Here is a 16,087-nt window from a genome sequence, read left to right on the forward strand (position 1 = left end):
CTTCCCGATGCTCCTCGCAGCTGGCGTGCAGACTCCGGGCCCAGGGAGGAGTGTCCTCATTCTTCAGTAGAGGTTGGACATTGGATTAACGTGGAGTATCTTGGTTTTGAAAGCATTGGGCAGGCTAAAACCAACCTCTTTGGGTCAAAATTGGGCTCAAGAACCAGTTTGACACATCGTCCCTATTCCAATTCTCTCCATTCCAATCCTCTCCACCGCCTTCCCCCTCACAAAAAACAAAACAAGCAAAAAAGAAAGAGGCGCAAAGAAAGGGCAGCCCTGGGTGGGGGTGGGGGAGAGGCAACACACAGACTCAGATTCCAAAGTTCTGTATTTTTCAAAATAAAGATCACACATTGTTTAGAGACAATCTACACAAGAGTTACAAAAAATAGTCGCCCAGGCATAAGCATACACAGGTTTGTTAATTATACACATATGGTTACAAGTGTGCTCGCAAAAAAGTCCATTGGAAATATACACGAGGCTCCGGAAATGTACACCGTGTAGTGTTGCAATTCTATATTCAAACAAGGAGATTTGACAGTATGTTACATTCACTTACAAGTAGACAAAATGCAAAATACAGTTCATCTTCTGTACAAAAAGGAAGGGTGATTCACACTTTACAAGGTGAGAGGGGCTCTGATTGTGAGGAAGGCGAGGGCAGGGGCTGAACTTTGCACGTCCTTTCGACTGTCACAAAATAAGCAAAACATTACTTTTTAGGATTAAAAAAAAACACTACTGTGAACTGAATCATCTTGAATAACATTTAGAAAGGATCTTGCTACAGTCTGACTAGGTGACAAATAAAACCAAGCTATTTTTTTTAAACATATAACTAGGCTGTATAAAGAACATTTATTCCTTCAAAAGAAAAAATTTACTTCTGGTTGAAATTACAATTTACAATATACAACACTATAATCTACGACCATAAAAGGTGTGAATATACACTGAATGCACAGGGCTGGCTAATTCTCTTTTCTTACCAAAAAACGTGTTTATGCTGATTCAAACTTCTCCACATTTACATTACAGGTATACAAATGTACAATTGTACAATCAAAAGTATGTTCGACTACTAGGGTACATTATAGATACAGATTAGACATCAAAACAAGAAAATACTACAAATTTGTATATATGCAAAGTCTACACCAAGTATACACTATATATTTATAGAAGCAAGACCAAAAGCAGAGTTGGATTTTTTCTCATGCTAAATAATCAAGATTTTGCCTTTCGACGTTAACAGCAAAAATCCAACAGGCAGTAAACGAGCGCACCTGCCCGGCCTTGAGAGACCCCGGGGCTCCCGCCTCCGCGTCCCGGAGCAGGCGCCTCCGTCTTCCTCAGCGCAACAGTCTCCAACAAAGGCAATTTTTAGAAGTTTCATAAACTTAATGTAATAAAATGAAGCTTTAGCAACTCTGAAACAATTTTCATTTTATATATATATATATTTTTATAAACAGTGTTAAATGCCAGTTGGGGGTCATTTAACTAAAATTCAAACTTCTCAGGTTTGTTTTTTTTTGGTTTATTTTTGTTTTTTACTAAAATGAGGAGGTGGGGAAGAGCTATTTGCAAAACTTGCCAGCAAGGCAAATGAGTTAAAAACCTTTTTTCTTTTATTTTAAACTTTTTTTGTTAAACCAACCGCCCTGAAAAGTCTGCACGTGTGGAATATAGATACAACGTTGAACAAAATATGTGGCCTCCCATGTACATTGGTTACCTATGTACAAGTATCCTATACACCAGTAAAACAACAGGGCAATTAGTCAATTAAAAAAAATAATTAGTACATGTTATGTGTAATAAAATTAAATTTACAAAGGCTTTTCCACTTGTGGATTTGATTCCTTTTTTTTTTTTTTTTTTTTTTTTGGAGAAGGTAATCCTGGCGCAACCATTTAGCCATGTCAGATTCTGCACTAGAGCGTTTCTGGTTGCTGGCTGGATTCACCAGTGGGCTAGTGAGGTCAGTGGGAATGAGGGGACAGGGTGGCGCTGCCTCAGATGATACCATTAGGGGGGCCGCAGATGGGCCCTAGGTCGACGCCGTTCTTCATGTAGTACTTCTCCAGCTTGGCCAGAATGTGCTTGCCGTAGGTGTACTTGCGCAGGGTCGCGATGTGGGGCCGGATCTGCGGAGGAAGCACAGGCTGTGTCACTCTGGTCTGAAAACAGTGGCGGGCGGGCGGGCGCCCAACTCCTCCCGGGCACCGCGGTGCCTGCAGGAATGCACGGCCTCCAGCAACCTAGAGCTGCACTGACCGGCCACAAGAGGAGAGCGGCTGCTACCCTGCGCGCTCACTTGGGGTGTGAGGACTCCGGAGTGGAGGTGGGACAGCTGTGGACCACTCCCACGACAGTCTGGAGGAAGCACACCCCGATGATCCCACGCCCACCCCACCTGCACAGAGCCTCCCTGGGACAGGCAGGCAGTGCCTCCTGCCCTGGGTCTCCCGAGAGGGGGTTATTCCAGGGCACCGCGGAGCCTAACTCACCACCTGACCCCATCCTCCAGTTCACAGAGGATCACAGAAAGCTACTAATGACAATAAAAATGACTCACAGGAGCCAGGCTGGTTAATTTAAGCCTCCCAAGAGAGGTGTGATTGTCTCCATTTCACTGATGAAAAAGATGCAGGCACAGTGGTGAAATCACCCACCCAGAGTTAAACGGCTAGTAAGGGGCAGCACAGGAACTGGAGCAAACCACCTCCGTCGCTGCCGAGCTCACCCTGCTGCACCGGCCTCACCGGCCCCTCCGAGCCCACTTGGCTCCGCGCCGCCAGCACTCCCCTCCGTCCTGTCCTCCCCTCCCTGGGCAGATCCACATGGAGAAGCCCCGCGTGTCCCAGGTAACCAGACCACCTCTCCCCTCCTGTGAGCTCACGGAGCTTTCTGTGTATGTCAGCTGCAGGGCGTAACACGTGTGTTCACAACCACTTGCTTCACTAGCCACCACACCGCACCCACGGGTGAGAACCGTGACTCCCACACACTGGAACCTGCGCCCTCAGACTCCCTGACGAGCTCTCCCGGCTGAGTGCTCGGGGGCGGGGGGGGGGGGGCCCACTCATCTCCTTCACTGTGTCCGCACAGCAGGGAGGGGTCCGGGCAGCTCTGGAAGCCCCAGACTCGCATCAGCTGTGACCTTCTCACCTAGAAGCCTCTGAGGACAAGGGATTATTAGTAATAGCTGTTGGCGTGGGTTCTGAGCTGGGTGACCCAGACGCCTGCCTAACCCCCCGGCACTCATCGGTGAAAAGGAACATGATGCGGCTGCACTTTCACTCGGGCTGCAGTGGGGACTGTGCACACGGCTGGTGCCTCTGTCGGCGCATGAAAGCCGGCCGCTGGCCCTCTGCAGCGCTCTCTGGGACTGGCCGGCTGAGGGGTCCGGGCGCTTAACCCTCACACCTCTCCCCTGTGGCACAGCAGCACTAACCACTGTGAGTGCACGCACAGGTTGTAGCGGGGAGCTTCACTTTTTACTTATGTGAAGGGAGGTGCAGAGTAGTCACCTGCTCCACTCGCAGTCCTTCCTCTTGCTCAGAAGAGCACGGCCTGGCAGGGGAGGGGCGGACAACTCTCAGCTCGCTGGACTCTTAGGACCGACTCCCTCAACCAACCAGCCGCCAAGCCCCGCCCTGCCTGCCCACTTCTCTTCCACCCCAGGGCTCAGCCCTGCAACCTTAGCGGCCCCCCACAGCCTCCTCACGGCCGCATCTGCCTCCCATTCTCCATGTTCCTCACCAGTCGGGGCATTTTTTAAAAAGACTGTTCACTTATTTTTAGAGACAGGAGAAGGGAGAAAGAGAGAGAGAGAGAAGCATCAGTGTGAGAAGCAGTGATCGGATGCCTCTCACAGGCCCCACGGGGGACCTGGCCCACAGCCCCGGCAGGTGACCGGAAATGCGGTCAGCCCTTCGGTGCACAGGCCAGCGCTCGGTCCACTGAGCCACGCCGTCCAGGGCCAGGACAAGGATTTGAAATGTAAGTGTGATTTTGGCACCACAGTCCCGCCACAATGAACCTGCTCTACTACTTCAAACACACTGTCTTATCTCCTGCTTCCAGACCTTCACACACTAGGTTCCCTTCTCTGTACCCCCACATTAGAAGAGGCACCTTGCTACCACTCTCACAGGGCTCTCAATATGTCCCCAGCACCACTGTAACTATCTGTGCCTCATCCCGTCGCACTCGCCAGCACAGCAGCCCTGGTGAGAGGGGCTGCTGCAGAGCCCGTGTGCTTAATGAGTGAGTGCCGGGGGAGTGAGCAGACATGCCCCAAACTTCTGCAGGCCCCCCCACCTTCCCTGCGCCTCCCCAGCCTCCCAGACCGCACACCTCCGGTTCTCACAACACAAGGACTCTGGACTCCCCCAGCCCTCGGCCGCCATCGCCAACACCGATGCCGTGTTCTGCTTGGTTCTGCTTTGAACTGCACGTGGCAGGTGCCTCGTCTGGCTCAGAACTAGATTCTCATTACCGAACTTGGTTCTCAGTGAGGGCAAGTGGCTCATCATTGCCAGAACAAGGCCATCCCCTCCACTGTCAAGGGCTGAGTGAGGCCGGGGCCCAGAGGCCGAGGGTCTACATCACAAGCACCCCAAGGCTCACAGCACAAACAAAGCTGCAGCGCACCTGCCTGGGAGTTTATTAGGCTTCCTGGGCCCCGTGGTCTCTGTGGGGCTGGGTGAAGCTGGTGGGACCTGTGTCGTGGCTGCTCCTGAAGCCGTGGGCCACGGCAGGCACCTCCAGGGTCAGCTCCCACACACAGCACCCAACCCTGCAGACTCCTCTCCCTGTTCTCCTGTCTGACTCCTCTTTAGCCTGGACTTCTCCTCCTGCAAAGCCTCCCTCGAAGACTCAGGGCACATGCTCTCACCACTGCTATCCACCGCCCTTGCCCCCACGCTGTGGTCGGCCGGCAGGGATGAGTCTGTCATCTCTGTGCTGGCGTCTGGCCCGGAGTGGCTATCAGGCCCATGTGCCAGCCCAGGCACTCATTCGGTAAATGGTGGTGGGGTGAATAAGGAGAAAAGGGAGTAAGGCAAGCAGGCTGATTTGTTGGACTGAGAAGCTTGTCTCCTAGGAGAAAGTGGATAAAAGCATGGCCTGAAGATAAGGGACGGAAATCTCCCCCAAGGACTGAGTTTTTGATAAAGGAGGGGTGGCAAACATGGGGCAGTGGCCACTCCAGATAAAGGAAAGAGGAGCACAGTATGAGGCACAATCCAGTGACAAATTCTGGAAAAGAAAAAAAAAAAAAAAAAAAAAGGCGAGATGCCCGCCCCTCCTCTGCATTCAGAAACATGAAGGACCCAAGGCCTCACACTCTCTCTCTGAGCCCCGCCCAGCCTGGCCTACCTTATGCATGACTATCTTCCGCTGGGCTGGCTCTGCCACATCGATCATCTTCTGGACCACGTAGTTGGCGTACTGGTCCTTCATCATGGTGTATAAGGCACTGTGGGGACCATCGTTCATGGTGCACACTTCATCGATGAGCACAGCACGCTCCGTGCGGGAGGCATGAGTGACACACTTCTCCACGACGTTGCTGCAAGGAGACACATCCAGGGACAACTCTCAGAAACAGGGACCCGGTGCTTGTCTGACCTCTGCCCTGACCTCAGGATCAGCAGCAAGAGATCTTAACATTTTTGAAAGAGTGTCATTGACTGGTTCTGAGACCCTCCACCTTTGCCATCTGTGGCTTCCAAAGTAAACCACACCCAGGTAAAGTGAAGGGATTTAAACACAAGGTTCACAACACTGGTTAACAGCCAAACTGGTAAATGAGCATCATTTCAACATAAATCAAAACCTGTCTTCCCTTCTGTGTGCTTACTGAGACCAGGAACAAGTCTCACATCAACATCCCTGATGCCAAGTTCTACAGACACATTGAGTGAAAGAATATATCAAATCCGGTGCACTACGCTATCGAAACTAATTTAATATAATAGCCTCTACCACTGGATACAGTGATAATTGAAAATACAGAAAAACTTCCCCCCGCCTTCCTTCTGCAGCACTGTGCAGGTCCGGCATGAGCTGAACGCGTGGCACTGTGGGAATGCACCTCACGGCCACTGGCCGCTCCCTCTGCAGAGAAGGCAGCCTGGTTCAGGGAGCACAAAGCCAGCCACGAATGTTCTGGAAAAAAAACCCACACTTTTCACGACTGCTTGGTTGGGTGTGTCTTCATCTACTCCAGACCCACTTTCTCTACAAAGGGGTAAGGATTTGAACACAACTTTCTGCTAAATGGATCAGGGGCAGGACACTCATTCTTCTGGGTGGAGGACTCGGTCCCCAGCACTGTCTGTCAAGAAAGCAAGCCGGCAGGCGGATCAGCTGTCACCACGGAATCCCAATTGGCCACAGGATTCCACTGTAACACACGATCAATATGGTTTCTGTCTTTAAGGTTCATTCTATTATTTCTGAAACTGTGGTTTCTAGTCCCTGAGTGGGAATAAAATCAACTTAGTGATTTGTGACCAGCTTCATTTTAAGAACTGAAACAGAATAGCTGAGTACCAGAACCATGGACAACACAGGTTTGGTGGCATGTGCGCGCACGCGCCTGTACTGTAAGGTCAATAAAAATTTACTGTGTACTCTGAGTTGCCACCAAAAATGTCAGGAAGTTGCTAATCTATTTTTTTGGTTTATTCCTACTGATCTGTTTTCAATTTTAATGGTTGCTTTTTCTGTTTTCTCTATTTTTTAAGTTAGGAAAGTGAATATTGATGAAAATTTTATTTATTTATTTTTAAAGAGAGGGGAAGGGAGAAAGAGGAGAGAAACTTCAATGTGAAAGATATATTGATCGGATGCCTCTTGCACACCCCCTACTGGGGATCTGGCCTGCAACCCAGGCATGTGCCCTGACTGGGATCGAACTGGTGACCTTTAGGTTTGCAGGTCAGCACTGAATCCACTGAACCACACCAGACAGGACTCTAATTTACTCTTAACGCCATATAGTAAATTTTATTTTAGATGATATATTTAATTTTTTTTCTCTTACAATAAAGCTTCTAATTCCCTACTAACATTCGCTATATTTTAATTCATTTCTAGCATATTTCCCTTTTACAACCTTGAGTATAATTAAAATAGCTACTTTATAATCCTCTTCTGCTAACTCCAACATCTGGGTGGGGTTTTTTTTTTTTCCGTTTTCTTCTTGCTCTTTTTTTGTTGAGTACAGGTCACATTTTCCTGTTATCTAGACACAGAAAATGATATACTATAGACACTGAGTTCTTTTATGTTCCTCCAAAGAATACTGCTCCCACACCCACTTTCTTTAATGGTGTTAAGCTGACTGAGCTCAAGCTGTGAGCTACTCCCACGCAGGAGGCAGCAGGTGAAACCCTGGTGCATTTCTTTAGCTCTGGTTGGGCTGCCTGGAGTGTGTCCCATGCAACTGTGACTGAGGACTCAACCAGACATTTGGGGAGTTTAAAATACAGGACCCCCACCCCCATAGTTCTCCTCCTTTCCAGGATTTCTTCCCTGTCATTCTGCCACGTCTACTGCTGTAATTTCCCCAAACCCTGCCTTCTGGGAATACTGGAGATTTCCTACCCCAACATAGGAGCCCAGCTTGGAGCAGCCTGGGAATAGTCTATAGGCTAAAAGCCATTAAAAATAGAAAATGTCCTGATTATAGTCAACAATACTATATTATAAAAATTCAGAAGAGGCTAAGAGACTAAATCATAATGGTTCTCAACACAATAAAAAGATAATCACATGACTGACATAAAGGTGTTAGCTAACACAATTGTAGTTATCACAGCGCAATATGTAAATGTATCAGACCAACACATTTTGTTGCAGTTATATGTCAATTACATCTTAATACAATAAAAAAAAATTTTAAGGGGAGGGAGGGGCATTTCCCGGTGCAATCACCTCCTTCCAAATATCAATAGTCCCCCTCTCGCCCTCCGATTTATCTGTTCTTGGCCACTCCTTAATTCCTTCAGGGTGTTCTCTGGCATTTTGTCCACAATGTGCTGTTATCTGTGGAAGAGCAGGGCCTACAGTAGCTGCTCAGTCATCACCTGACCACAGATCTTTGTAACAGTAACACTTACACTATATCCAAGGGTGAGACATCAAATACAATGAACAAAAAGTACACTGGACAGTGACCCAAAGGAGAGACCTGAGAGACTCAGACACCCATTTCCCTGGTCGGGGTGGGGTGGGGTGGGGTGCGGGAACAACAAAAGGCCTACAAGATAACCCCTGACACAATCAGGCCACCAGGACTCTGGATCTATGGGCGCCTTTATTTCTTTTCTCATTTTCCATGCTGTAATGTTTAAAGATTTTACAAACAAAAAATAAACCATTTAAAAATATCAAGATTATGAGTCACACAGCCCTGCAATTTGCCCTAAAAATCAGAGAAGAGAAATATAAATATAGCCCAGGTTGGTGTGGCTCAGTGGATTGAGCATCAGCCTGTGAACCAAAAGGTCACTGGTTCAACTCCCAGTCACAGCCCATGCCTGGGGTGCGGGCCAGGTCCCCAGTTGAGGATAAGATGCAACTGGTCAATGTTTCTCTCATACATCAATGTTTCACCCCCAACCTTCCCTGCTCTCTCAAATAAACAATAAAAATAAAAACCCTTATGAAAAAGAAAGAAAAATATAAAGTATTACGTTATGTGTATGGTAGGTTATACAGTGTCTATTAGAAAGCCAAACCACTAGGCCATCGGAGGGCCATCCCTTTCTTCTCCAACTTATGCACCTTATAAGTTCCCTAAAACATCCTTCACAACCTGAGAAAGACTAGTGCACTTCATGCTTAAGCTGGTAAAACAGGAAGAATGAAAAAGAGATTTGAAGACTATGAAGGCACATATATATATATATATATATATATATATATGTATATACATACACATATATATGATACACTGTCTTAATTCATGTGTCCAAGAGGAAACTGAGTAAAGAACATTTCGTAATTCTACACAAGTTAATGAAATGTTCAGTTTATCAAAGTATAAAACTTATATTTTCTATTTAAAAATTTATTTTATTCTCACTCGGGGGGCTGGAGTGGAACATTGACACAAGAAACACGGATCAGCTGCCTCCTGCACATGTCCCAACCAGGGCCTGGCCCACAACTCGGGCAGGCTTCCTGACTGGGAATTGAACTGGCGACCTTTCAGTTATGGGACAGTGCTCCGACCAAGTCACAGTGATCAGGGGAATGAGGGAAATGAGGGGCCCACTAAGGGATTTCTTATGTTTTATGCTTTGTAGCAGAACTATTTAACTTTTTAAACTATGTATACTTTAAGAAAAATAAATATTTTTTAAAAATGAAAATTCTTTCTTTCTCTTTAAACCTAAAATACTATTTAATCCTCTCCTCTGGAAAACAGCCCGTGTAATTCAAAGCTCATACCTTGCAAATTTGTGCTGGCTCAATACAAGTACATTGCCTCGAATTTCCGCTACGATTTTACTTTTATCCTCAGGACGACCATGCTCCAACACATGTTGGATTACATAATTTCCATACTGATCCTGTTTAAGAAACAAAAGAAGACATAAAATTTATGTAAAAATGAGTTCATTTGGGGGGGCCTCAAAAAAATGAAAAAGCTCATGGACATACACAACACTGTGCTGACGGGGGGCAGGGAGGATTGGTGGGGGGCGGGGGGAGACAAATGGTGATGAGCGGGACTTGACTGGGGCGGTGACCACACAACCACTCAGAGCTGCAGAAGTGTGCGCCAGACACCTACAGAACGTTGTTAACTAGTATCACTCCAGTAAATCCAGTGGGGGGTGGGGGACACTATGGTACGTTTATACAATAAAAATACACACTTTTTTTAAAAAAAGAGTTCAGGGAGTTACCTAAAGCCTTATACTTAATCAACTCCTATTTTCCTGTAACACTATGATGGCTTACTTGAATACTAATGAACACGTAAGAACTTTCAAAATAGAATAGGTAATGATAATTTCTCCTATGATTACAAAACATGAACACATTACTACTAGGCAAATATGTGTGTGTGTGTGTGTGTGTGTGTGTGTGTAATCTCCCAAGGGCCTAGTTGGGTTCTTCATAAAATATTGCGCGTGCGCGCGCACAAACACACACACACACACAAAACGAACAAAAAAGCAAAGGTAGGTGGGAATAAAGAAATGCTTTTCTCTCAAACAGAAATATACAGTCACTGTGCCTGTCTACAACAAAAACTGGAAACAAAGTTTATGTCTAATAAAACAGACAATGCTTGATTAAATAAACACTACAAGCACATAATGGATAGCCTCATTCATCTAAAGTGAAAGAAGACACTTTGAGAAAATAAATGTGTGTAAGGAGTTCCAGAGGCAAAAGTACTTTTTGGTAAGATGTAAAAAATTAAGAGCATACAAGTAATATTTTTTAAAAGTGCCAATGACAAGTATGTTTGCTTCTGGATGGTAGGATTATGACCATCTCTTTTGTTTTATTGCTAATTCCTACATTTTTGAATTCTTCTACAATGAATATTTAATACATTTATAATATCACACTTCATGCCAAAACAAAAAAACAAATGCTAACAACAACAAAAAATTACTTCAGGACATCTTTGGGCCTTTGGGCATTTTAAATAGATATAAATTCTGGCTTTAAGAAAATTGTTTCAGTATAACATACCATAGGCAAAAGTGGTCAAACAGTATGATGTGGGAGAAATTTGTAGTGGTAGATGCAAAAGAAAGCATCAGAGCTAGAAAGAAAATCAAGCAATCCACTTAGTTAATTTGAAATGATACAACTGAGACCAGAGAGGTTAAATGGCCTGCCACCAGTGCCACAGCTGGCCGGCCCACAGCAGAGCTCTGGCGGGCGTATCTCTCTGCTCCGAGGCCAGGCTCTAGTCGTTACCCACATTCACAAAACACGAACCAGGCCGGTGTAAAGGAACAGTTGCCCAAAAGCTTCAGTGGGCATTTTAAACACACTAACGTCACCCTCTGCTGGAATGGATACCTGTGCTGAGAAAACACACAAGCTCTGGGCCTGCACGAGCCCACAGGTGTTTGCAGTTACTCTACTGGCAACTCCACTACCTGTACAAGCTGCTCTGTGTGCTGGTGAAGCTCCTCTAAAATAGGGAGTGTCTGGTCAGGGAGGCAGTGCTCCAGGATCCTCTGAATCACTCGGCAGCCGTAAGGATGCGTGGACAAAGCAAATACCTAGGCCAAACATAAGTAAGAAAGCCAAAAATAACAGCTGTCAGTTCTAATGCTTCAGACTGTGAATATACATTATCCCACTAATCTTCACAATGACCTTGACAGACAGTCCTGGTTATTCTCTACATACAGATGAGAAAACTGAAGTTCCTGTAAGTTTACATAACGTGCCAGCAGTCACACAGATAGTAAATGACAGAGCCAGGGGATTATTTTCTAGTATGACTCAAAATCTCAAATTATAAATATGACATTAAGTTCTCTCTATGGATAAATAGTGAAGTGTGTATGCACATGTGTTTGTAAGCCCTTCTCTTAACTACTCTAGAAATTCTGAGATATACATAAATTTAGAGCTGAAAAAGACTTTTCCAAGGAGCCTAGAAAGAAAGAGGATGAGTGAGGTCATGAAAAATACACTTGGTTTAGGAGTCCGTGTGAAAGGACAGGGTGGGGGTGGGGTGCGAGGACAGAAAAGGGATGGGATCCAATCCTGAGTGCTTTCCCATAATCACAAAGTAGCATTCTGAGTTGAACTGGGGTGTTTTCTGGCACTATGTAAGAAAAGCTCTTTTGCTGGGTCTGGCGGGAGATAAGACGCAGGCTTCAAGTCCAAACCACCTGATCCCCACTCTGCCCTTCCTGGCCAAATGACCTGGGCCAGCTTGCCACTCAGGTCTGTTACTGAGAATAATGACAATACGCCCCGACTGGTCTGGCTCAGTGGGCTCGGTGTTGCCCTGCAAAGCGAAAGGTCGCCAGCCTGACGCCCAGTCAGGGCACCAGCCGGCACTGCGGGAACCCTGCTTGGGATGTGTCGGGAGAGGCGGCCCACTGACGTTTCTCTCCCACAACAAACAATGTCACTCCCTCTCTTCCCCCCTCCTTCTTCCTCTCTAAAAATGAATGAATAAATAAATAAATAAAACCTTAAAGATGACAATAATTGTAAAAATATGACAACAGCTAACACTTATTAGATGTTTGAAAGTGTCAGTCGCTGCACCACTTGCCTCGTGTATGGTTTTATGTTGTAGCTTCACGTGTGTAACTATATCCTCACACAGCGTACTGCGTGGTTCTGCTCGATTGTAACTACAGAAATGCTAACACACAGTCTGGAACAACTTATTTCATCAATTTTATGTTTCGAATATTTGCTTATAATACAGTAGGCCTCTGAAGTTTACTCTGTATAGCTAGCTGTACAGTATAATGTTGAGTAAGTACACAAGGTTTTTATTTTAGAATTTTTTGTTCAATTCTCAGCTAATGGACACATAGATAATTTGTTTTTTTTTTTCCCACCAGGAGGATAATGCTGCTTTGAACATGTCTAAATACATCCAGTGATGTACATCTGCAAATGTTTCACGAGGTATACAACTCGGCCAGGAGTGCTAAGTCTCAGAAAATAAAAGTGCTGACCCTGAAAGAAGATACAACATTATTTTCCCAAATGGCTGTGCTAATATCTATTCCCAGGAGCGGTGGATCACACCTCACACTCCTGCCAATAAATACATAGCAACCAGTGGGTAGGAAGTGGCCTGCCATTTGTGGCTCTATTTTGCATAATATTCCTGATTGTTAAAGTGGAGTTATTTTTTCATATGTCCACAAGCAATTTGTTTCTTCTACATATCCAAGCTTTTGGCCTATTTTCACATTAATTTATATAGTTCTCTTTGATTACAGGGATTCTTTATATATTCTGCTAACCAACTCTTTGGCAGTTTCATCTTGAAAATATTCTCTCCCATTTAGTCATTTAATGCTTTCACTTTCTCAGTTACATATTTTGAAAAATATAAGATCTTAATTTTGAAGTAAAAAGATCTCCGCCCCCACTAACTCAGAAAACACCAAGAACTCCCTGGGTTAATGTCTGTAATTTACATTCCCCTGCCATATTCGAACAATCCCCAAACCTAAAAAACTCTAAAGTCCCATTTCAATCTAGGCTTAGCAGTACACATAACTACACCTGAAAAATATACTTGTTATTTCCCTTTTTTGAAAAAAATTTGATCACCCAAGATGTATTTTACTCTCTTGTCCCACCTAGCTTAAGAGGGGTATGAGGAGTTAATGACAACAGTGAATTAAAGGGCAACTCTAGAAAAACCGTGGCATAAGAAAATTGTGCTCAGAAGCTGATACTAGGAACATACAGGTTCTTATGACACACAGCTAAATGAAAATAAATAAATAAAAGCTATTTATAGCTGTGCCACCACTTAGCAGAGTTCAAATCAACCTGATCACCACCCTACCCGCCCCACAAAGAAAAAAAAAAATCAAGCAAGAAACACCTTGTTATTTTAAACACATTCATGTATAACCTGCAAGATTAGTTCTGTAAATTACTTGAATTTTAAAATGTGGTTAAATTTTTTAAATACCAAGATAAACAGTACTTAACCAAAGGAAAAACTTTATTCTTCAAATACGAGATTTAACCATAACCACTCCGAGGACTAACTCGTCCCAGCAGGAGCAGATGTCTGCACAGTGCAGATGAGACCCACGGGCAGCTGAGGGAGGAACCACCTTGGGTGCGCAGAGCCAGGTGTCTGCCGCCACTGAACAGAGCTGCTCTTTACTGCAGCTCTTGAGGACTCCCCACAAACCCTGCCCTCCTCTCTGCTCACAATGGAAACACACGACAATTTGTTTCCCTTATTTCTTTCCTAAGTCACTTACCTGTCCCTTAAACGCATCGATGATAAACTGCAAAGACTGAGGCTGCACACATTCAATGCATTTCTGAACCACGTGATTGCCATTCTGGTCTTTCACACACTTCAGGACGTGGCCATCTAGCTCCCGAACCATCTCATTCTATTGGGGACAAGGAAAGAAAGCACCACCAGAATCACAGTGAGCACACACCTGGACAATCAATGTTCTCCTTACCAAACACAAAAGCACTGAGCAGGAAGGAGACCCACGGTAACGAAGGGAGACAACTCAACTGTGGCACTATGGCAGTGAGTGATGAACAGACTTCACCCACATTAGCAAACTTCCTGTAACAGCAACCAGTCTTCTAAAAACTATTCTAACTTGCAAAAGACCCCTGGGAGATTAAAAATGTAGACATCTTCAAACAGAATGGAGCCTATATTTAACTACAACTTATCAGAGAATTTCACATGCAATTCAACATGTTTCTATTAAGACAACCCTGTAAGGTGCACATCATTATTAACAGTTGTTAACCTAGAGGTCACTCTAGGCTAGGCATACTTTTAACTGCTGTGACTTAATGAACCCTCATAACAATCCTATGGACTGAGTGTTACAGATATGGGAACCAAGACAGACAAATTAAATGACTTCTTAAAATCCCAGACAGAGACTGCCAAGAGTCCAACATGGCTCCGGTGTGTGGCCAGGCAGTGCGTGTCAGTAAGCCACCTGCCAAATGTATAAAGAAACCATACAGAAATCTATAAAGGAACGGAACCTGAAAAGTATTCAGTAATGTATGGGAAAACTACAGACACTGACCAAATCAGAACTCTAGCTCAGGTCTGTGATGTTTCCAACATGATGCTTCCACCAGGGCACAGTGACTGTGATGTCAGCAAGAACAGTACTCACAGTTACTTACTGACAAGCGCCCAGACCCAGGGAACACACAGAGGACGAATGCTGAGGGGTGTGTGTGTGCAGGGCATGAGTGGGAATGAACAGGGCATAGAAAACGAGATGAGACTTTGGACCAGACCCCTTCCCTGAAATGTCTTCCCTCAGTTCTCCTGAAGCTGAATACCTGCACCACCCATGTCTAGGAACTTGGGACTCGCTACCCAATTTCCCTGCTGTACCCAATCTCTATATATCAGTCCCACTGTACTGACTCCATTTTTATGGTGGAAGATGACAAGCCAGTATAAAATGGTGACATTTATGAATGCAAAGTCAAATTCTGAAGATGTTGAATATGCCAAAGCATCTAAGAGATGCTCCAATTTTTAAAAATCAAGATTACAATGCCAGGGACAAACAAGCAAGGGGCAATAAACTCGGGAAAGTTTCCTAAAGCAATTAATCAAATGTCAGAAAAAAAATTTATTCTGGAAATGTAAGTGTGGGGTGAGTAGAGAACGATGCCTACATAAAGGCAAGGAACACCTATAATGGAGATGAAGGGGAAGAGGCTTCCCTAAATATTTTCTTAAGTCCAAAGAAACCACTAGAGATGAGTTCATTTCAACAAAATAATAAATTTGTATCTAGAAAACAGTAAATCATCCACAGCAGGAGGAGAAGTTTAGGCCCAGAACAAGATGTCAGAAAACCAGATGAGGAAAAGACATACAGAAACACAGGGGAGAGAGAACAGCAGCTGGGGGAGGGGGTGCAGGTGAAAACTACACTGTCGTCATCCAATCAGAAAATAGGCTCCCACCTTCCCTGCGCCTCCCCAGCCTCCCAGACCGCACACCTCCGGTTCTCACAACACAAGGACTCTGGACTCCCCCAGCCCTCGGCCGCCATCACCAACACCGATGCCGTGTTCTGCTTGGTTCTGCTTTGAACTGCACGTGGCAGGTGCCTCGTCTGGCTCAGAACTAGATTCTCATTACCGAACTTGGTTCTCAGTGAGGGCAAGTGGCTCATCATTGCCAGAACAAGGCCATCCCCTCCACTGTCAAGGGCTGAGTGAGGCCGGGGCCCAGAGGCCGAGGGTCTACATCACAAGCACCCCAAGGCTCACAGCACAAACAAAGCTGCAGCGCACCTGCCTGGGAGTTTATTAGGCTTCCTGGGCCCCGTGGTCTCTGTGGGGC

General features: G+C 45.3%; 1 protein-coding gene and 2 non-coding genes across 22 annotated transcripts in view; all 3 read right to left on the bottom strand.

The window, feature by feature from the left end:
- Positions 1-313: 313 nt before the first annotated feature.
- PUM1 (pumilio RNA binding family member 1) overlaps positions 314-16,087 on the bottom strand; it is a 124,231-nt gene continuing 108,457 nt past the window's right edge. For all 20 annotated transcript variants that reach the window (XM_036025665.1, XM_028512798.2, XM_036025664.1 and 17 more), the window contains 5 exons: positions 13,992-14,129; positions 11,160-11,285; positions 9,481-9,602; positions 5,395-5,587; positions 314-2,156 (listed from right to left, as the gene is read on the bottom strand). In XM_036025665.1, the coding sequence (XP_035881558.1) occupies positions 2,025-2,156; positions 5,395-5,587; positions 9,481-9,602; positions 11,160-11,285; positions 13,992-14,129 (711 nt within the window). In that variant the 3' untranslated portion in view covers positions 314-2,024. The remainder of the gene's footprint in view (positions 2,157-5,394; positions 5,588-9,480; positions 9,603-11,159; positions 11,286-13,991; positions 14,130-16,087) is intronic.
- On the bottom strand, positions 4,487-4,557 carry LOC114498288. Its single transcript, XR_003684724.1, has one exon. It is a non-coding gene; the product is annotated as a small nucleolar RNA SNORD103/SNORD85 (small nucleolar RNA).
- On the bottom strand, positions 15,857-15,927 carry LOC114498289. Its single transcript, XR_003684725.1, has one exon. It is a non-coding gene; the product is annotated as a small nucleolar RNA SNORD103/SNORD85 (small nucleolar RNA).

The sequence above is a fragment of the Phyllostomus discolor genome, chromosome 5 (genome assembly GCF_004126475.2).
Source record: "Phyllostomus discolor isolate MPI-MPIP mPhyDis1 chromosome 5, mPhyDis1.pri.v3, whole genome shotgun sequence".
NCBI lineage: Eukaryota > Metazoa > Chordata > Mammalia > Chiroptera > Phyllostomidae > Phyllostomus > Phyllostomus discolor.